Source organism: Rhipicephalus sanguineus, chromosome 2 (assembly GCF_013339695.2).
Source record: "Rhipicephalus sanguineus isolate Rsan-2018 chromosome 2, BIME_Rsan_1.4, whole genome shotgun sequence".
NCBI lineage: Eukaryota > Metazoa > Arthropoda > Arachnida > Ixodida > Ixodidae > Rhipicephalus > Rhipicephalus sanguineus.
This window is the reverse complement of record NC_051177.1, coordinates 49,283,598-49,306,176: the sequence shown is the minus strand read 5'-3', so window position 1 is coordinate 49,306,176 and position 22,579 is coordinate 49,283,598. Positions and strand designations below refer to the sequence as shown.

The 22,579-nt window shown below is 44.9% G+C and overlaps 2 protein-coding genes across 2 annotated transcripts in view; both read left to right on the top strand.

Annotated features, from left to right (window-relative positions):
* The window catches only part of LOC119382907 (ubiquitin-protein ligase E3A), a 45,696-nt gene extending 43,077 nt beyond the window's left edge, over positions 1–2,619 (top strand). Inside the window, exon 16 of the mRNA XM_037650813.2 lies at positions 956–2,619. Coding sequence (XP_037506741.1) covers positions 956–1,076 — 121 coding nt within the window. The 3' untranslated portion in view covers positions 1,077–2,619. The remainder of the gene's footprint in view (positions 1–955) is intronic.
* A 14,163-nt stretch (positions 2,620–16,782) lies between these two features.
* The window catches only part of LOC119382904 (fatty acid hydroxylase domain-containing protein 2), a 69,406-nt gene continuing 63,609 nt past the window's right edge, over positions 16,783–22,579 (top strand). The window contains exon 1 of the mRNA XM_037650812.2: positions 16,783–16,937. The gene's annotated coding sequence lies outside the window, so the exon portion shown is untranslated. The remainder of the gene's footprint in view (positions 16,938–22,579) is intronic.

Genomic DNA, 22,579 nt, shown 5'->3' with positions numbered 1-22,579 from the left:
TGCGTCATCGTTTCCAAATGCTCCATACAAGAGAGCTGTAATCTATTCCGCATCTTGCTGGTATCAGCAGTGTTCATCACGAGATGCAAATTTTCAATTGGCAGTAGGCACGTAGTTAGAGCCTGGGTGCACACCAAAATGCATGATAAGTGTACTGGGAGGCATTGAAGCTATTTCAGACGTGGCTGTGGCAATTTGGCCACTTGAGCGGAATGAAGGAAGCATGAATTTGTTTTTTCGAATGATTTCGCAGTCCCTAAGGAGTCCAAAAAATCAGACATTGACTGTATTTATCTTCTGGAAGTATTAGTCAAATTTGAATAGTCAAATTCCATTGCAAATCGAATCGAATAGCAAACACTATTAGAAAAATATTTGATCATTTGAATACTTGCACACGCCTAATTTTCATGCATTTAATACGATCACATTTTTGCCCAAGATTGGATAATACAACCGCGAAAGTGGATCTTGACCGATACATCAAGAAATCCTACGTTTATTCTTCATTGTACCAGCCCAAACCGTGTTCCAAACAAGGCGTGATCTGCCCATTCGAGAGCCGCTGAGGCCGCAGCAGCGTTGGTCTTGCGGCAAAAATATCGCTACCAGGTGATCTATTCGGTGCAAAAAGAAGAAAGTGCAGCACAAATTCACCAGCTACTTCAATGTTGCTTAATAAATCTGAATTGCTGACAGAGTATGCATATTTTCCTTCTTTTTTTAACCTCGTTGGTTAATAAAATTTTCGCATAATATGTTTTATTTTCCAGTTCCCGTGAAAAACGTATCGAGATTCCACTGTACATTGATTTAGGTGCATGTTAAGGAGCCTCTTTTGTTAAAAACAATTCAAAGTCCTAGACTATATCGTGCATCGTAATCATAACATGGTTTTCATATGTAAAAAGCGCAAGATATAATTTCTTGTGCATTGCTCTTTCTCTCTTGGCAGGTTGCCAACGGCGCATACCTGCTTCAATGTGCTTCTCTTACCCGAGTACTCTTCCAAGGAGAAGCTGGCAGACCGCCTGCTCAAAGCCATAAACTACTCGAAGGGATTCGGCATGTTTTAATAGCCATCCCCAAGCCTAACTGCATACCATGTCTTGTACCACTGATTGATTTCCCCTTTGTTTCCTTCTTGCATCAACAAGTGCGCCCGGCTGGATAACTTTTTTTTTTTGTGCTCCTGTGACACCGCTTCTCATGTCTCCTGTCCAACTGCATTGCAGGCACAGGTGAATAGCGCGCCTGCCTAGCGCGTCAGTTCGACACGAGGGCTACTTACTCGGCCATGTAAAAAGACAGAGCCACGCTTGCCTGCACTTTCCTCACTTTCACTGTGGTCCTCTCTCAGATTGATGAGTGTAGATTTCTTTCTGCAGGAACCAGATGTGACAAAGGCAATCTCCCCTTGTGAGAGCGCGATTGCTTTTATTAGCTTTTAGCCGTTCAAATGATGTATCGAAATGGCTGTTGAGGTTAGTAAAAGATTGACGTGTCAAAAAGGATTGTATTTGAATTCAGTACGATGTAATAATGTCTTGAGAAAAAGTATGGTAGCTCTGCGGTTGGAAGGAAAGCACTTTTTACTGAAACCCATGAAGTTGGTGTGGTGTGCTGCTTTTGTATGACCACACACGATTTCCACATTTCTAAAAGCGCAATATGAATGGATGTATGTTTTTTTTAAGTTCTCTTTTTTGCAAAGTGAGATTCTCCTTCCATCTCAGTATATATAGGTTGCGAGTACATAAACCTTGCATCTTCGGAAGCTGGTTACCTTTTCCACTTTCTAAAGCCGCACTTTTAAGTATCCAGAGGGGATATACGTCGATACCTGACGGAGTTATGACAGTGGATGGTAACGTTTGAACGTGAGCATAATTATTTGTCTAGTACAGCAGTTGGCCGCTTCCATTGCATACTGGCATCTTTCGCGCATTGTCCCGAAAGATTATTGTCTGTGTAGAACTGCTAACGAGAGAATTGGTGCGTCTTTTAGAAAGGTCATGGTTAGGAACAAGCGAGTCATGTACTACGTGTGCTGTAATTTTGTCACTTGTAAATTTGTTTTTTGTACATACACATTGCTAAAAAAACAATGTAGGATTGCAGTACGCGAAACCCTCCATTTGGGAAGTATAGCCAGCTACAGTGAGCCCCTCGGAGGCCTTTCCCATTCACATGGCACTGAGGAGTTTGGCGAGGTTTGTTTTTATTTTCGTTCTGTGCGCAGTAATGAGAATGTTTCTACATGCTGTATGCACATATATGTATACATAATGCTTGAAGAATTTCGTGATTTAGAGTTTGATTACATCATCTCCTACTGCCCTACAGGAGGGTCCTCAAGGAAACTAACCTTGTGTTAGCTTGTGCTAAAGAATTTTTTTTTACAACGAAATCAGTACAAGGTGGTTTGTGTTTACCATCGCTGTTTTCGTTTTTTCAGTTCAAGAACAAAGTACCCTAGCTGCAGGCAGATAATTGGTTGTTGCAAGCAAAGCACATTGTTGACAGGCTGCCAGTAAACTTGACCATCTGCCAGGCAGACACAACATTGTGCTTGTATCAACCAAATGTTAAGTGAAATAAAGTCAGTTTCTTTTGTTTTCTAAGGTGTCTTTCTTCATGCACGGTTCGGTTATTTGAAATACCCAAAACACTTCAGATAGTATTTCTTTTTTTTTAACGTTTCAACTAAACGCGCTCATCGAGTTCAGCACGCTGTCACGTTCAACAGTGCCAAACGCGGCAGTGCGCTACGTGCCGGAGGCGCACCACACACACAAAAAAAAAAAAACAATCCGGGTCTTTCGGTATCTAATCAAAGTGGGTGATTGGGCCATTTTTTTATTCACGATCGATGTAACTGCGCGGTAGAGAGCACGAACGAGAAGTACACGGGGACAAGTCCACGCGTTTACTTGTCGTCCGCATTGTCTACCGCGCAGTTACATTGATTTTTCGGTATCCCCAGCGTTGATGGTGACGTCACCAGGAGAATCTGGTCATGTCAGCAGCAACGAGAACCTGTCTGGGCCTGTCGTTCAAGCTTAGGAACGCGCTCTTTCCAGTAATGCGCACTGAATCTATACGCGTCTAGTGGTACACCGAGGTACTTTGGTGGGATTCGTGTCCAATTAATTTCTGCGAACTGATTCGGCGTGGTACCCCACGAGCCAAACCATAGTCCTAAACTTTTAGAGGCATTTAAACGAGCTCCTGATACAACGCCAAACTTTTCAATTGTAGATACCACATTTTCTACAATTGGTTTATCTGTGCAAAAGAAAGCGACATCGTCTGCATAAGCTAATACTTTAACTTCACTGCCTAAAATACTAAAGCCGCGAACACAACTGGACTGTATTATGCTCAAGCACAGCGGCTCTAGATAAAGTGCAAACAGAAGTGGTGACATCGGGCATCCCTGTTTCACCGAAGAGCAAATAGAAACAGGTTTCGAGAGTTGACCATTAACAATGAAACGAGTTGAACATTCATTATAACAAAGTTTACCACCTTTAAGCACGACTGTGCCAACATTGGCATGCTCAAGAAGAGAAAAAAGAAACGAATGACTAACACGATCAAAGGCTTTTGCAAGGTCTACCTGTAGCATTGCTGGCTGTTTTTGATAACCATAGCAGAACTGAAGAACTGTTCGAGCAACGCGTATATTGTTTTGTATAGATCGGCCCCTAATTCCACATGTCTGATGAGACCCAATGAGAATCGACATCGCAAATTGCAATCTATTTGATAATACTTTCGCAAAAATTTTGTAGTCCACATTTGACAGCGATGTTGGCCTGTAACCTTCGACGGAGCGAAGTTTTTCCTTGTCAGAGGTTTTCGGTATTAAAACAGTGTGGCTTTTGCAAAAAGATCACGGGAGTGTCCCCATGTCATAACTTATTTGAAAAAATATCCAGCAATACGGGAGAAAGCGTTTTTTTTGAAAGCTTTGTAAAATTCTGCTGAGATGCTATCAGGGCCAGATGTTTTCGATAAAGGTAAGCTGTCAATTGCCTACTCAATTTCCTGTATTGTAATGGGTCCATTGATGGCTGCACAGTCATCGTCTTTCAAGGGGCTCAAGAGGGAAACAATACTAGCCTTCAGGTGAACATCAGGATCATCCGAGAGAGAACTAAATAAACTTTCATAGTACTTTTCGAACTTCAAAGTGATTTCTCTTGTATCTGTTATAAGAACACCGTTAGAGTATAAGTCTGGAATTATTTTAGAAATTATTTTAGGAATTATTTTAGAAAAAGGCGAGCATAAGAACATCCCTGAACTCTTGTATATGCCGTTACACGGTTCGAGACACCAATGTCAATTAGCCCCGCGTTATCTACAATACCGGATAAAAGCTCGCCACTCCTGTCTCACCTGCCATTAGGATTGTTACGATCATTAGCGTCACATACACAGTTGAAGTCACCCATTAGTACAGTGCATCTGTCTGAGTCAATTAAATTAGACATATTTTTGAATAAATCAAGTCGTTTCGAAACCTCATTAAACGCATATAGATTGATAATTCGCCACGGCGCTCCTTGCAACAAAATATCACAGCATATATATCTGCCCTCGTTATCAACACTAAGGCTCTTTCTCAGGAACAGCCAACAGCCCGCAGGTAAACCTTTTGCATGTGAAACACACACGTTGTACTCGGACAGAAAAGGCCGCAGGGCCCTCTCAGTCTCTTCGTCGCTTTCTACGCTGGTGCTTGAAACGCCTTCGCAAAAACACCCTGTACAGGTGTCATGTCGGGCCAGGAATCGCGTTAACATATATGTAATATAGCTGCGTAGGAGAGTAAAATAACAACCAGGCATTACACAATGCGAATTGTGCAGCGAGGGGGTCGTTGAATGCTTCCAACCCATGATATAGGCTCAACCATAGTTCTTCATTGTCATCATCCACAGCACAAACAAAGTGCACATAATGCCTTACAGATGTGTAGCGGGTACCTCGCTTATCCATAGAATGACGAATAATGGCATAGTGGGTGCTTGCTTATACTTCATGGAAGTTAGGGTGGTTTATGACGTAGTGGGTACCTTGCATGTGTACTTGTATTAGTTGCCCCTGCGCAGTCGTGGCGATTTTTTTTCGGTAACGCATACAACACTACGTCTATCTATCTATCTATCTACCTGTCTGTCTACCTACCTGCCTGCCTGCCTGCCTGCCTGCCTACCTACCTACCTACCTTATCTATCTATCTATCTATCTATCTATCTATCTATCTATCTATCTATCTATCTATCTATCTATCTATCTATCTATCTATCTATCTATCTATCTATCTATCTATCTATCCGCCTACGTCTGGGTGCTCTCGTGATCGTCCCCTTGACTTGGTGTATACCAATAGAGAGAAATAGATGAAAAGGAAAAAAAAGCAGGGAGGTTAACCTTGTAGTAATAACCGGTTCGCTACCCTGCACAGAGGTGGGGAAATAGGGGTCGGAAAGAAGACAGAGAGAGATAAAATAAAGCAAAATAAAAACTCACCATCTCCCGCTAAAGGGGACCATGAGGCGATGCGAAGCAGCGTTTCGGCATGTCGAGCTCGCGTTTCAGAGGGTAGAGGGAAAGTGAAGAGGGGGATATAGGAAAGGGGAGAGGGATATAGCAGAGAGGGGGAACGGGCAGTGGAGAGGGGAAAAGGGGAGAGAGTTTGCGCATTCGCAGTAAAGGGGTCACGCCGCACACCACCACCGGATTGAACTCCGCCATAAGATGCTTCACATCTAAAAAGGTAACGGGATTTAACGAATATGACTGTCTGGTCATGACGTGAATAACGTGGAAATCCTGTCGCGTACGTCGTCAAACCCTTTCCTCCAGACAGGTATGGCACATACCCGTTTGCCACGGGCCGTGGTGTATGCGCCACAGGTGATTGACAGTTTAATCTACCCAGGAATGGCGAGAACAGACATTGGTCATTTAAATGCGAGAGCGTTGAGAAAAACCGACATCGGCAGCTTCGACCCGACGAATGCAAACAACAAAAATGAAGGTCCCAGCAGGAATCGAACCCAAGCATTTTGCGTGGCAATGAAGTATTCTACCACAGAGCCACGCCAGGTCTAGAAGCTACTTTGGAAAAACACCCTATGCAGGCGCAATGTCGGTGCACCGTCAATTGTGGTTGTGGTGCTGGCTATCTAATTTTATAACAAAGCAACAAACACTACATATGTACTCCTACGATACAAGCATCGTATACAGGTTAACGTCGGTGGTTCCACCTCCGCTTTTATAGCAGTCTAGTAAACGTTGCATTTGTATTCGTATATTTCAGCAAGCTTTATTCACGCGTTGCTCCACTCCGGAGGAATACGCTAACGAAAGTTACGTATGATACATCATCGCACGATTCGCACCGTAAAGTGCACTTGGTTTCGATAATACTGACGTATGTGCTCTAACGTGAGTGTTAATGTTACGTCAGGCCATAAGTTACCTTTGTAACTTTGGTAAGTGCACGTGCATGGTAAGCCAACGATGTGGCTTAAACTTACAAAAACACGTCGATCCACCTCGTAACGCTTGGCTCAAAGCCAAAAAATGCAGCATAGAGCTACTTGCTGACTGCTTCGTATGAAACCGACTCCCACAAGGTGGGGGACCTGCCGTATTCTTTACGGACAAAATATGTGCGGCTACTTTTCAGTTCAGCACGTTCAGAGAAATAATCAAAAGCTGTCACCTTTAGCGCCAACGTTATTCCGTGCATGAGGTATGTCAACGAGAAGACTAGTTAGTTAGCTCGGTGTTGTGTTTTCGTAAATCATATGTTGATTTCGTTCCAGAAAAGCAATGGTACGATAAATGGCAATGCAAGAAAAGGTGGCAACCCTATTTTAAACTCCCACTTCATTTGAAATTCAAAAAAGGCAGAAGGTGAGGGGAAGATAGAAGCTTGCAGAGATGAGAGAGTCTAGTGCCCGCAGTTGCAGCCTTGGAGAAGACAAGCCCGCTTATCGAAACGTTGGCTCTAGCTACACCCCGTGTTCAAGAATTTTTCGTCACTTCACTTGAAGTTGTTCATATGAACTGCTCGTCTCGTCTCGTTATTTTGCATTACGCCTGTAGCACCGCCACCACGAAGCGCGATTCCGTGGCCCCTGTGCTTATATGCGCTCAGCATGAGACGCGCAGCCGTGAATTGTCGGCAAAAGCTGATAGGTTCGTGTTCAGGTTCCGCGAATTCTCTGCGTGCCCGATCGCTTACCTCGAAATGGCTGCACTGCGCGCGCGCTCAGCCGCACGTTTCATCCTCCCGCGCGTTTCGCTCTCTCCCTCTCTCTTTGAGGAGGTATATAGTGAAAGCTCACGCGCGCGCATGCTTACGTCACAGGTGCTCATTGAAACGCCCACGCCCAGCATGTCTGGAGCATCTGGAGCAACACCACCTGTATAAGACGATTTTACGTAAGACATATGGGCGTCTCCACCTTTGTGCGTAAAACGAATGTTTTCTTCTCATTTTTGTCTATATCGCGACGTGAATATATGGTAGGGTCATGGAATGTCGATTGCACCAATTACCCAACCCGTTTCCATGCGTGTATACGTCCACCGCAGCACGGCTCGTTTAGTTGTTCAAGATACAAAACGGCAAGGTTAACGGCCCAATATGCACCGAAACATGTCCGGCGTTCCTACCATTCATATGTGCAAGGGAGTTGTGCTAGGTGCATTACGCTGTAACCTTAAGTAACTTTTTTCCTGCTAATGTAAATACTGCGCATATTAGTAATTAAGCGTTCGTCGTCCCTACTTAAAATATTACGTTTCCCCGAGTGATGTCACAATTTTTGCTGAAATTTGCCGGGAAGTTCAAGTTATTCGACCGAAAACCATGCAGCGACACGAACTTATGTCTGCACGTGGACAAAATCGCCTACCTTAAGTTCACGAAAGGTGCTTGGACGTGACGGGAATGAGCTAATGCAATTGAATGGGGCAGCGACAACTTTGGGCGGAGCTCGCATTTATCCTTAGGTCGTAACCAACTGTTGTCTGGAGCCGCGCGCGTTCATGAAGATGCGTCCACCCTGATCATGACCCATGATTAATGTTCTTCTTCTTCATCCAATGTGGAACACGCAAGGTCGTTACTGTAAATGCGTTGACAAGCAAAATAAGAAGATATAATGAAAGAAAAGGCGTGGCTCGTCACGTCAACATATGTTTCATCTCCTCCTGCACCTGAGAGAATGCAGAGAAGCTACGCCGCTTGCGGACGCGCAAGTCAAACCAAAGGGGAGAGCGTTGGACCTGGCCGCGAAGCTCGCCTCCTGCAAGCATGTTAACAGAACAGATCTTACATGTCTAATAATGAACGGATCTGAACAATTCTTTTGGTGAAAGCATCTTACAACTTCCAGTAACTAACCAAAATTTGCATTGGGGCTTGGTAGGGGGCTCTTCAAGGTAAATAGCTTCTCCGTCCCCAGTACAAGGTTCTGGTCATAGCTGCTACCATGGCCTCCGTGCACTTCGGACTAAGGAGCCCCAGTGTATTGTTTCTAGCCGCATAGCTTTTTATATCAGGTGCCTCGGACATGAGTTATCGCATTTCGAACGCTTCTCGATCTGCTTCAAGGACCGATATCTCGTTCGGAGAGCGCAAAAACGTCCTGCAGCCGCTCTTCGATTTGGCCGTGACCGCAGAAATGGGATGCCTTCTAGTTCGTGAAAAGGATGTGCGAATCCGGGCGTTCAGCGCGACACCAGCTGTTGTAGCAACTCCGGCTCCGATTACGCCTCTCGCAGGAACTTTGATGGCGTCCATGAGGTACCCTGTGTACGTTGGGCACGTCGTAGTCAACGTTTATAGAACCAGGTCAGTTGCAAAACTGAGCGATGTTGCGCGGCGCCGCCGCCATCAGCGACAGATGTGGCGCTGCTGTCGCAACAGGATTCACTCGCTCCGCTCTCTTCAGCCGGCGTTGCGGCGCGTCGCGTCAGTATCCGTGGAGCTGTCCGTGAACAGCTTGGCGTTTTCTGTTGTGCTTCGGATATGCTGCGTGTCTTCACCATGCCGACATGTTCTGTTCCGAGACACCCCGACATTTCTTTTGTGCCTAGGGTTACCAACTCTTCAATGAAGGGAGTCGGGGGGGGGGGGGGTCTATTGTTTCGGCCTCTTCAGCTGGCTACGTGCTGCTCGCAACACTTCATCTTGCTGGAGAATCTATCGTAAAAGTTGTCGCGCTTCGCACAGGAGTTCAGACAAAGTAACTGAAGCCCTTCGCAGCCACCGCTAGCCACCGCAACATTGCTTCGTGCGTGCTATTCGTGAGAACTTTGTGTTCTGGAGCGTGACGCGTGTTGTCGGGCGTGCGTTGGATCACATAAAAAGTTCTAACTGGACGGTACGGAATAAATCGGGACATATAGCTGTCCCGACAGGGACGGCTCTCAACGCTGTATAAAAAGTCGGGACAGTCCCGCGAAATACGAGACGGTTGGTAACCCATTTGTGCCCCGCGTGACCTTGACCAGCGAGTGACGTGGGATCGCGCCATTCCTCGTATGGACAAGAAACTGTCCGACATATCACTTGTATGTGATATGCACATTCATGAGGAAGACATCCTGAAGACTTTCACTCACACGGTCAACAATAAGAATTAAGGTTGAAATCGCCAGCGGAAAGGAGCCTCGTCGAAGATTGCGTCCCAAAGATATTCCCGAACTTGCCTTGATTTGAGGAATTCTAAAAATTGTGCTGTAAATAATTTTTTGCAGTTAATTAGAGCTGTCTTGATAAGGTTTAATGCCTGAGACTGTAAATAAGTTGTGCCGTTTGTGTGCATCACGCCATACATGCAATATCTAAAAAATTGTTTCTTTGCATTGCGTCCGAAAAATAAATACAATTTTTCTTTCTGTAGCAGGACTGAAATTGTGGCGTGCAGTACACACACGGCGATTTTACCACTCAATAATTACAAGTAACGACAGCCGCGGTACAGAGTGAAAACTCCTCACTTCAAAAATGTGAAAGTGAAGAATTATCGAAAAAAAATAGCGCGAAAAACTACGGAGCACTAGAAAGAGGATTACACAAACAACTGCAGCGCTGACTTACAACAAATATTTATTCGTTAGCACCACGCAATACTTGCACAGTCCAAAACGAAAAGATATAAGTACCAACACGCCCAAGCATCCGCTTTACGCTACGAGAATGCGCCATAAAGTTAATTTCTTATAGGGTAATGGACAGACTCGTATGCTATGCTATCAAGCGTCAGTTATCTTGGACAGTCTTGAAAGCCATAGCTTTAGTGACTTTGCCTTACCGCTGCTAAATATTACTCAGTTTTACATTGCAGCGGCAGCGCGAGTAAACAACCGAGCCCTTTCTGAACGGCTGCCCCGGCGTTTGCCACGCAGACTACACGTTTTCGTCTGCTAGCGGAAGCTTGTTGCGCCGCCAGCGCCACCAAACCGGAAGCTGTCCCGGCGCCGCGCGACGGATTGGCTGACGCGGGGAGTTTTGCAACTTACCTGGTTCTATAAACGTTGGTCGTAGTGGCAAGCAAATACTAGCCGTTAGAGAGCTGGTTCCGCAGAAATTCCGGTGTCGGCATTGTTGGTTGTGAGCGATAAATCAGCGTTGTCCTTGTACGAAAAATCGGAAGATATGCAAATAAATAAATAACGAAAGTGTTCGCTTCGAGTGGGAATCGAACCTGCGAATTCTGCGTGGCAAGTAGGTGTTCTATACCACAGAGCCACGCGACTGCTTGAAACTGTTTCGAGAAAAAAAAACCTATATAAGAATGTCATGTAGTGAGACGAATCTCCTTAACACATGTAATATTGCGTGACAGAAGCGTACAATCGCACCATGCGTCAAAAAATGGGCACTGCGCAACGAGTGGTTGGTTTAAAGGCCCACCAATTACAAAGCGCACGGACATAATTAATCATCAGTAAGTGCACCAACAAATTATATACAGCTGCGCGGGTGCACATATACGTGTTGGCGCGAAAAGATACACCGACCAAAAAAAGGAACAAAGTTTACTTGACGTTTCGGCCCCCCATACGGGAGCCTTGTTCACAATAAAAGCCATAAGGTTGGCACAGCGTATTTAAGTACGCCTAAGTACGTGACGTAAGCAGCGATAATACATTGTCGGAAGCGTCCCATCACTCCTGTTCAGCGTGTGCGCAGTCGTCTGTACATGCAGGGATTCCAGGTGTAGACATGATGCAAGCTTCTTTTCTTTGGCCAGAATACGCGCAGTCGACCAGTCAATTTACTGGCCTGTACTACATTCCACGTGTTCAGCGAGGGCATTCGAGGCAACGTGCCGTTCAGGGGCGTAGCCAGAAATTTTTTTCGGGGGGGGGGGGGGGGGGGGGGTTCAACCATACTTTATGTATGTTCGTGCGTGCGTTTGTATGTGCGCGTGTATATATACGCAAGCAAAACTGAAAAATTTCGGGGGGGGGGGGTTTGAACCCCCCCCAAACCCCCCCTTGGCTACGCCCCTGGTGCTGTTTCCTGACGTCATATTCGTGTTCTTTGACTCTTTTCTTGAGGTCACTACTCTCACCGATGTACTGCTTGTCACAATCATGGCAGCCTATGACGTAAACAACACAACACAACAACAGTTTCGCTCGGCAACTTGTCTTTTACGTTGACCAAGGCGTTCCTTAACTTCCGAGCTGGAACATGCGCTATTTCGACGTCGTACCTGCGCATGATGCAGGCGATGGTCTCATTTGTTCCGGGTACATACGGGATGGCCATTCGCTTCTTAAGAGACGGCATTGAACGCTGCCTACGTGGTCGCGATAGTTGCTTCTGCACAGTGGACAAGAAGGACGGGGTGCATCCGCACATTTTTAATTCTTCGAAGATGTTCTCACTGTCACGCTTGTGGTAATCTTGACTTGTACAAATGGTTTTGGCTCGCTGGAACAGGGTAGCAGAAACAGAACGTTTGTGTGAATGCGGATGCACTGAGTCTTTTCGCGTGTATCTTTTCGCGTTTACACTATGTACTTCCCCGGCCAGACGGGTTGCCATCAAACTTTGGATTTCAAATACGTGTTGCCTTACGGACGCGTAGTGGGTTGAGCGCATTACGCGTCCGTAAGGTTGTTGCCTTACGGACGCGTAATGCGCTGAGCGAAATGCACAAATGAGAAACGTAACAAGAGGACAGGACTAGTGGTGCGCAACACCACTAGTCCAACAAGCTTTGCTAAACGTAGTGAGTACTTCGCCAGTTCGCAAAATGAGGAATTATGCCGTATATAGTGCATTAGGCATTCTACTCGCACTAGGCATTCTAAAATAGTCTGAAACAGCCAACATTACGCGCACAGACGTTCATTTTCTTGCGGCACGGTGTAAACCGAGAAGCGGAGTTAGGCTAGCGATTGTGAAGTCGATGCGAATGGGGCCCGATTATGCTATCGCTTTCTACTCTTGAGGGCGGAGCTCAAGCGTCCTCTAAGTTTTCATTCAAGAATTTCGTGTATCAAAATATCTTGTCTCTAATCAATATATATATATATATATATATATATATATATATATATATATATATATATATATATATATACATATATATATATATATATATATATAGAGAGAGAGAGAGAGAGACATATAGAGGGAAAGACTGTATAAGTCTCTTCCTCTATATGTCTATTGTGTTCTAGTCTAGCCCGCTACTCAGTGTTAGGCAAGGGAGAAGAGCAAAAAAATAAAGTGAACCTGATTTGTTTCTTCGTTTAGTCACTTGTACATACTGTAGCTTTATATTTCTGTCACCAAGGAGAAGGAGAGTCGGAAAAGCAGAAAGCAGCATACTTTATTTATTTATTTATTTATTTATTTATTTATTTATTTATTTATTTATTTATTTATTTATTTATTTATTTATTTATTTATTTATTTTTGTTTATTTATTTAAAGAAACCCGTAAAGGCCCTCACTTGGAGGGTACTGCGTATGGGGCGGCGAAAACATGACAGTAGAGAAGCTCTATAAATAAAAAGGCAACACGCATGAAAAATCGGCGGTACAACAACACTCAGTGAAACATAATGAAAAAAAAAAAACGCGATGTAATAAACAGATCGGAAAAATACGAATCAGATACATTGCGCATTTTACAATTAGCAAAAGACTAGGAAAACATCTGAGGCACTTAACATAGTCGCGCGAACAGACAAAGTTACGTGGCATTACTTACGAAACATGACATTACGAAAAGTACTCTCCTGTGGCGACTAAGTGCTTACGTAGTGTCAAGCAATGAACAGCACCAGAGATTGAATTCGAGGCTTGTAGTGTACGAAAGAAAGTTTACATACGCCGCACGTCTTTAAATATTACGTTGTCAATGGCTATGTTTACAATTTCGATGTGCGAATTTGCATTGCACGGATGTGTAAAACTTTGTCAGCTCTATTTATATTGAGTGGAATAAGAGCCCTTGCCAAACTTCATCAACCCCTTCAATAAAAACTCACAGGGTCCCTTACGCATTCGCCTAAGACGACTCGAAGGCGAAAGCCGTCTTCTTTTTCTGCACCTCACCTGGTTTTGCACTGCCTCCGTGATCAGCTCCCATTGATCCAGCGAGGACGTCATATGATGACGTCATCACAAATTTTGGCTATCTGTGACGTTATGACGACGTCATCATGACATGATGTTTTTTTCGCATCACTTGTGCTGACACCAACGGCAAATTTTTTTGCGTTTGATGATATCTAAGGCTTTAACAATTTGTGCGATATCGGAACACATACGTCCCACTTTCCCGTCTACAGAAAAAATTTTCTCCACGACACCCGTTGCAGTTAGCGCAATGCTAACTCACTCGTATTTTACCCAAGTCTTCGTAGTCTCGAGGGAAATTATTTTACCACGCTTTCGAAGGGCGGAATCAGTGTTACAATTACGTTGAATTTCGATCACTTTCTTTAGATGGCTTCTGAATTGTCCTCTTCTTCAGGCAGAAAGAACCTACCAATAAAAATGCCGGTTAATTTCCTCTTTTTCTGGTTTTTCAGAGAGGCCATCTTAGCTTCCAGTTATCACGTGTTTTTGTAAATCTGCGTAATAACTTGGCCGATAAATGCATCAAAACGCAAAACCCTGCGAAATTGCCGCTCTCACCCCTCAGCGTAATTGCGGATATTGTTGCGTGGAAATATTTTTCTTGATATCACATATCTCCTAAAAAGTAGGCACATATTCAGGGACAACGGCCGTACTCAACAATTTCGACAGCCAAAGCCAGGACAGGAAAATAGAGATAAAAAAAAAGGGTTGGTGCACGCGGTGATGGTGCAGGTGGTGTTCTACTGCTAAAAATGAGGTCCGCACAACTTTCTTCAGCACAACTTGAGAAGTGATACTATGTGTGACTTGCTTCGGCCGTTTCATCCCAGATACCAGTCTGTGCAATCTCGAGATGGTGCCTTCATGAGACAGTTGGACAGTGTTTTCCCACTCTTTGAAAACACTCTCATCAGGCAGTGGGACATATATCCCCCACTTTTTTCAGTAAACTACTGGCTTGATTTTGATGAAACTTGTTTTATACTATTTCTTTGTAGTTCATATGGATATACCACAGCCGGTTTTTATGTGATCGTGTCAAAAATGTAGGCAAACCTACAAAGGGTTACCCTTTAAAAATAAAAAAAAGTGAAGAAATATGCCTGCTCACATTTGCCCCACCTCAAGAAGCTCGAAAATAACACAAAAACTATACAATATCTTCTTCGCAGCTTCTTCAACCTGTGTTCACTGTATGCCCAGTGATTTAATATTACTCTCGAAGGACTCGGGCTGAGTGGGAGGCAGAGAGAGAGCGCGAGAAGACCGTTTGGTGTGAACTCCGCTGTGGAACAATACAAGCGAGTCTGAAGCGTGATCTCATGAAAATGCAACAAGGCAAGCGTAAGCAACCGCGCGCAGTCTTTGTCCTGGCGCTCGCTCTTTTTTTCTCACGGCGATTAAGCGGCAACCACGACCACCGCACGGATCCCGTAACGAGGTAAACCTTGTCGTCGTTGTAAGAAACGAAAAGGCCGACTTCATATATATATTTCAAGTCGGGGTTTAGCCGATCTTTAACAGGGTTTAACAGAACGTGCGGCGCTGCCGCACATCACACATCCTGGCTATCAATCGAAGAAGAGTTTTCAAACCTTCGCTTCACAAGCAGAATTTGTGCTCTTCGCAAAGCGCTACAATTTACGGTAAACGAAGACAATTTTTCCGGTTGGAACTGTCAAAAAAGAAACTTTTTTATTGTTTGCTGTTTCCGACGAGGATCCCCTTTACTGTTTGCCTCGCCTACGGCCGCTTTGGTCACCATATGCCGGGTGTCCCAGCTATCTTTAGACAAGGGTTAAAAAATACAATATTAGAGGCAGGCGAGTGAAATCAGTTGCAAAAACTGACAGCCACAGACAATTTCTTGTTTTGCGATTAATTTGTTAATTAGGATTATTTAACTGAATTGCTAAATATTGAATTTAAGCAAGGAACGCGACTTGCAAAGTTGGAGAGCGTCTTCACAAACCACTATTGCATTATTTGCGATAAAGAAAGTCTCACGTATACCATTTTTTCCAAGCTGCAAAGAAAGCCCTCGACATACAAAAAGAACCACGTGACTAGTGCATTAGCGCGCAGCGAACATGCTGCTCTCAGCCGTGGTTTGAGCGAACGTCATCAGCTGCGGCCGCGATCCGCCGGCTCCGTTGTAGCGGCGGGTCAATAAGTTAACGGTGGTTTCTTGGCCAGCATCAGCCAGTTGGCGCTCGTGATGGTGCAAGTTGTAGCCAGCGCGAGACATGAAACTACCGTTAACTTATCGGCCTACCGGTGCAACGGAGCCGGCGAGTCGCGGCCACAGCTGATTTCGTTCGCTCAAACCACGGCTGAGAGCAGCATGTTCGCTGCTCTGGAATGCGCCAGTCACGTGGTTCTTTTTGTATTTCGCGGGCTTTCTCTGCAGCTTGCAAAAAATGGTATGCGTGAGACTTTCTTTATCGCACATAACGCAATGGGAGTTTTGAAGACGCTCTCGAACTTTGCAAGTCGCATTCCTTGCCTAATGCCAATATTTAGCAATTTAGTGAAATTGTCCTAATAACAACTTAATTAATTACAAAACAAAAGATCGTCTGTAGTGCACAAGCTGACTGTCAGCAATTTGCCACTGATTTCACTCGCCTGCCTCTAATATTGTATTTTTTAACCATTGGCTAAAGATAGCTGGGACACCCGCTATATGGACGTAGCGCTACGTACGTCCATTTGTTGTTCTTTCATCGTCTGTCAGTATTATATTAGTGCAACATGAACCTGCAAATTCACGGTCGCGTGGTTTGCCGTAGGTGTGGGGAGATGTGTTGCTAGTAGGAAGCGACGCAGAGTATAGATGTAGATTGATGGAAGTAAGGAAAATGCGCTACTTTTTGCAGCCCTGTAGAGGGGAGCATGACTCAACGAAGAGATAACCTCGGCGCGTGTGGGAGCACGAAGATGAGAGTGAGAGGGGGAAATAGCGAGACAATACGTTTGGGGTAAGAAGGAATGTATACCGTCCCCGTAGAGAGGGGCTGTTGGGAGGATGACGATGAGAGTGAGGAGGGGATAGATAGATGGCTAGCTGATGCTTTCGAGACACCGTGTGAATGGATGAAAAGGAAAGGGGGAGGGTGGAGGAGTAAGGGGGGGACGCGGCTGCTCGGCACGCGTGTCTCCGCGTGTGGCGACGAGATGACAATCCTGCGTCGTGCCCGACATTGCGGGGACAGTCGAAGTGGCCTGACTACCTGCCGGCGACGGAATCGCCCGTGCGAACCGGATGCGAGGGACCGTTCAGGTATTCCGTGCTCTTCGTGCAACGCGTGCCTCCATTCGCTGGTGTAGTGCTCCCTTCCACAAAGCGTCGGTAATGATGCGAGACAAAGCTTCATTTGTTGGCTAGGGATGGCTTGATAGCGATATGCACTACAGCGATCGAGCCACAGCAATCGAGCCACAGCAATCATGGGCTGGAATGCGTTTTATGACGCTAACGGCTTTGTAGGGTACGGTAAGTGCATTCTGCTTGGACATGTGGATAGATAGATAGATAGATAGATAGATAGATAGATAGATAGATAGATAGATAGATAGATAGATAGATAGATAGATAGATAGATAGATAGATAGATAGATAGATAGATAGATAGATAGATAGATAGATAGATAGATAGATAGATAGATAGATAGATAGATAGATTGGCGGGCGGGGGTTCTTTCCGGTACAAAATGAAAAATTCCGTATTACGGTCTTGACCGAGAACCCTCGGATTAGCGCCAGCGTTTTTGAATGCCACACTTCCCTGCTCTCCTATAATCACCTTCCGTGATCGTGCATTGCGGAGCCTTTAATTTTGTGCGCTAATGACGAGGATGATCGCGTTTGCTCTCTTCTCGCAGTTATGCAGGCACGTAAGGCATAATTAAGTGCAGTAAAGGACTGGGCATGCGCTTGGATTACTAACGAGTGCAAACTTTCCTCTAACGAGGCTCTGGTCCACGCAAGCGTGGACAATGAAATAACAATTAAATAAATGTCGCGGGAACGAGACTGTCTGGTTATGCATTGTATGTATTTGTCCTTGAATATTTTGCATAACCCTTCCCTTGTTATTTCTTTGCGCGAAATAGCCACAACAGTGGCTTCTGAATCAACATTTTGCTCTTGTGTGCTCTTGTGTGCTTGCGCATTTTACTCTTGGGTATCGGTAATAATGCATGCAAGCGGTACTAATCTAGTGTGGAGGACGGTACAAAGTGCAGGAACGGAGAATAATGAGCCCACCGGACGTAACATGCGCCATTCCACGTACAGTACGCATAAAACCACGGAGAACGGTGCCATTAGGCAGACGTGTATACATAAAAAGAAAAGAAGCGTCTGAGGGCCTTCGTTTAATATATCTCCGCCACTAGTGATGGCATGACAGTGACCGAGTGTTCCTTCCATGGAGCAGACTTTACCGCACTCCGTTTTATAGCGTCAGCAGTTAAGAGTTCACGTACCGCTTTTCCATTTCCTCATCCTTCAATGGTTCACTTGAGGGGACATGAGTATTGCTGACGAACGAAGTACGTTATGGCAGACTCTTGAAGCGTGTACTGGGTTAGCGTGCCGCCATCAAATACGACAGTGACATAACACGACGGCCTAGCAACGGTCTTTTAAGTTATACACGTCTGCCTAACGACTTCATTTTGTCCTTGCTGCATTCTTTACGAGGGATGAAAGAATCTTCACTGGCAGCAGAGAGAGATGTAAGTTTGCTGATGGCGTCTCTAACGACTTGAAATTAGGGAGAGCGGGCAGTCTGTAAACGTGAAGAGCGTTCACATCCGTCCGAAATGCTTCGGGTTACGATAAGTGCAACCCACGCCTCCCAACACGACGCTCGGTGACAGTACTGGCGCTGCACGCCACCCGTCCGCTTTCTTGGTGTCACGCGTACGCAGGTCTCCTATAACCGTCACACTGTTAGTCGCCATCACTTGGGAATACGACAGCTGATGTGGAACATCTATCAGAAAAAGCTTTTCTGTCAACATGGCTACCCGAAGACCGCCTGAAGACTACCCGAAGACTCCCTCGTTTCCCATCTGTGTTTTTGCTAACGAAGGCGCCTCCCACGGCCTAGCCACTTTTGTCGACTGCATCGCTTCTTTTTCTCCTCTTCCCTGCATTGACCAATCCTCTCAGAGATCTCTCTGCATAACACTGTCACAGCCGAACGAACAACTGACAGGTACACATTTCGAGTGTTGCGGTTGCGTAAATCCAAGGAACACTTTTTCGTTCGACGAGCGAGTGCCTTCGGTGCTAGAATAAGCCGATTCCAGAGCCAATCTGTCTACGACACCTCAGATGCGGGCGTAGAAAGCCATCTGAGCAGAAAAAGTGACCAGATAGTTCTGTTGCAGTTTTATTTTGTGGGAAAAACTAAGGGCGTGACCACGCTTGACTGCGTGATGTAAGCTCACGTTCTTCTGTTCCAATGACTTCTCTGTTTTTCTTCCGATTCTGTGTATCCTAGCCATCAATTTTACTGCTCTCTTGTCCATAGCATCGAACAGGACATGACCCAGGTCGACGACCTTGTCCTTCTTTTTCCCTTTACCCGTTTTTTTTCTCTTGATTTCTTAAACAAAGGTACTGTGTGCGAGGCATTGAACCTTCTGAATCCGATTGTTTTGCAACGTCTGTCCTCGTGTATACGTCCCTGCTCAAAACAGAGCCAAAAAACCAGGGGATTACGATCACTAAGATGTCATGCCTCCGTCTAAGAGCAAGCGAGACTGCTAGTCCCTTGCATGTCAGGCGTAGCGACCATGTATTTAGACGGTGAACGCCGAAAACATAGATCTCCCGTTTGGCATCGCGATCGATTTCTTTTTTCATCAAAGTTGACAGGTTGATAGCAGGGCAAGCTGTTTATCCTTATTTTTAAAAATAAATAATAATAAAATAATAACGGCGATCTATAAGCTCTCCAAGAGCGCACATTTCGAAGCGTGTCGTGCTCTTCGCTAACGCCGTTCTGTATCGTTCCCACGTGCATATTTTTCTGACACTATCACTCATAAGACCTTGAGCGTTAAAGAGTCTCTAGCTGAGGTGCTGTGATGGTGTAAAGAGCTACGTTTCCGCGCGTCCTGAAAGGCGCAAACTCATTTTCGCTTGCATGTGTCAACTTGGCTAGTATGTATACTGCATTTTTCAAAATAAATGAAGCCGCTGGGGGAGCAATTAAGCATCATTAAAAATCTAAGCGAAAATTAAGACACGGACAAGAACGGGAACGACACTAGCGCTTATACTATCAACTGAAAGCTTTATTACATCAAGAGGAACATACTCAACCAGGGCACGTGTACTCGCCGCACCTTGGAACCACTCTGAAGTGCTAACACAGGCCTCTGCTCACACACCGCATCTCTCACCTGGCCCCTCTCCTTAAGGGACAGTAAAGTGAAGCCGTGAATTAGACTAGAATGATAAATTATACTCTAAAACACTTATGTCGTTAATTTCACCATCATAGGCACATTAATAAAGGAGGTAATCAAGGTCAACCTTTCATCTTTGCGCGTGACGTCACAAATTTCAAAGTGAGTTTTTCGTATTTTGGCGACATTGGCTAAGCGAAGCACAAGAGGTCTTCAGCGGTCTCAGGAGTGCCACATACCTCGCAATCAATTCGTACTGTCTGCACGACCGATAAGGGGGAAGTGTAGCGACGAGTGAACGCCACACCTAGTCGTAGTCTGTGCAGTAAGCTTGTACTGCACCTTTTCGTGGATGACTGCATTTTAACGTGCATTTCTGGATCGAGTTCGCGAATTCGAACGATAAGACAGCGCATGCACATATGGCATGACCGCCAGTCTGTTGCTATGGTCCAGTTTCTGCTGGCGAAGTTCGAAATAGTTTATATTTGCTTTATAAGACGCTGGCATGCGGCCTGTAACAGAAAACCAGGAAAGTTTTCAGCCGAACTGCCTGCTTGTTGAAGCTGTGTTAAAGCTTTGTTAAAGCTGTCACCAGGTCGTGTCACCACTTGGCCCAACACTGATTTAACGAGCTGTTTGAAGGGGGCCGCCGTCTTTCCTGGTTCCGTGTTACAGGCCGTTTTATACATCAAATAAAAGGCCCGAACTTTGCCAGCAAAACTGCTGCAAAACCAACAAACAAACAATTGCGCATGTATTACATACATACATACATACGCACGTACGTACGTACGTACGTACATACATACATACATACATACATACATACATACATACATACATACATACATACATACATACATACATACATACATACATACATACATACATACATACATACATACATACGCTGCGAATGAAAAGGCCATAAACGTGATCAGGGGTAAAACTATAGAAACGAAAAGAAAAACTCACAGGGTCCCTTATGCGTTCACTTAAGACGACTCGAAGGCGAAAGCTATCTTATTTTCCTTCTCATTCAATGTATTGAACCTGCCCCGCCACCCTTCGAAAGCTTTCTGCACCTAACGTGGTTTTGCACTGCCTCCAAGATTGGAGGCACCTGACCTGGCCCCTCCCAACTTTGACCAAGCTACGATGTCATGTGGTGACGTCGTGATGACGTCATAATATCACAACTTTCGGTGATCTGTGACGTCAACGTGACATCATGTTGTGACGTCATCACGTGATGGTGATCTCTTGCATCACTCGTCCCCGACACCGCTTACGCCGAAGGTCAAATTTGGCGTTTGATTAGGCGTTTAAGGCTTTCGCCTTAATGATAATAAGCAAAGTGATGTTGCCAAGAAGCGGGCAGGCTTATGTAGTACAGCAGTAACAGCATGTTAACTTTCTTACAGTTAAAATACAAAGCTTTCTGAGACTAAGAAAAATAAAGGCTATACAACAAATGTCCCTGCACTTTGATCCTCACGCTATTACTGTGCCGCAGATTTCCTTTGTCGCAGGGGGAAATCCTTTTATGCAGTTTGTACAAGGTTTGTACTTCCATGCGCCCCAAGTGAAATTTCAAAGACGAAACGGACAGCGCGGATACTTTTACCATATTGCACATGGGCCGTCTCAAAATCCTGTCACGCTCGCCTCATCCACATATAAGTGGGGCAAACGTATGGTCTTTCTGCTTGCGCGCGACACTGAATCATAGATCAAAAGAACTCGTCTAATTATTGAGAGTGCATCGCTAGCAGTGCGGATATTGGCTGGCACCGAGGGGATTTGCACCTGGCCAGTGATAGTGTCGTCTGCTGTGTTAACGATTTGTTTTTCTCAAACGAATGAATAAGTTGATAACTTTTTTTTTGACTGGAACTTTAGCTGCTCTCGACAAGGTTATATCTTTTCTTTTTTCGTGGAATTCTCGTTAACTTTGCCGGAATGTTGGTTGACGCTGTAATACGCAACGAGACGGTGGGAAGCTTACCAAATACACTGGTTCTCATACTCCGCATATATTCACGCGGAATCTAGCGCGTCTGAGTTTTATCTTTATTTATTTTTTTACAGAATGCAAGACAAATTCGCTTATTCGACAGTAAGGACTATTTATTATCGAGGTTGCTCTTTCATTGAAGAAGAACCCAAGAAGTTAGGCACGGGGCTCTCTTGCGCTCTGTTGTCAATCATCGCTGAATCAAAGCGACACAAAAACTGAAATTAGAAAGAAACAAAAAAGGAAAATATGGTGTAACAAAAATTAAGAAAACGGTACTCCTTGCATTGGCTATACCTTCTATTTTGACTTTGTTAATTTCTTTTTTTATTGTTTCGGGTAGAGGTAGAATGCACGTCGCAGGTGTAAAAAGCTATAAATCCTCGGAGTTTTCTGGAAGGACGACAGCGCGCGCTTCAAAGATAAAATATTCAGCCCGTCCTCGCAGGATACTCTAGCAAATGTTGCCTCTTATT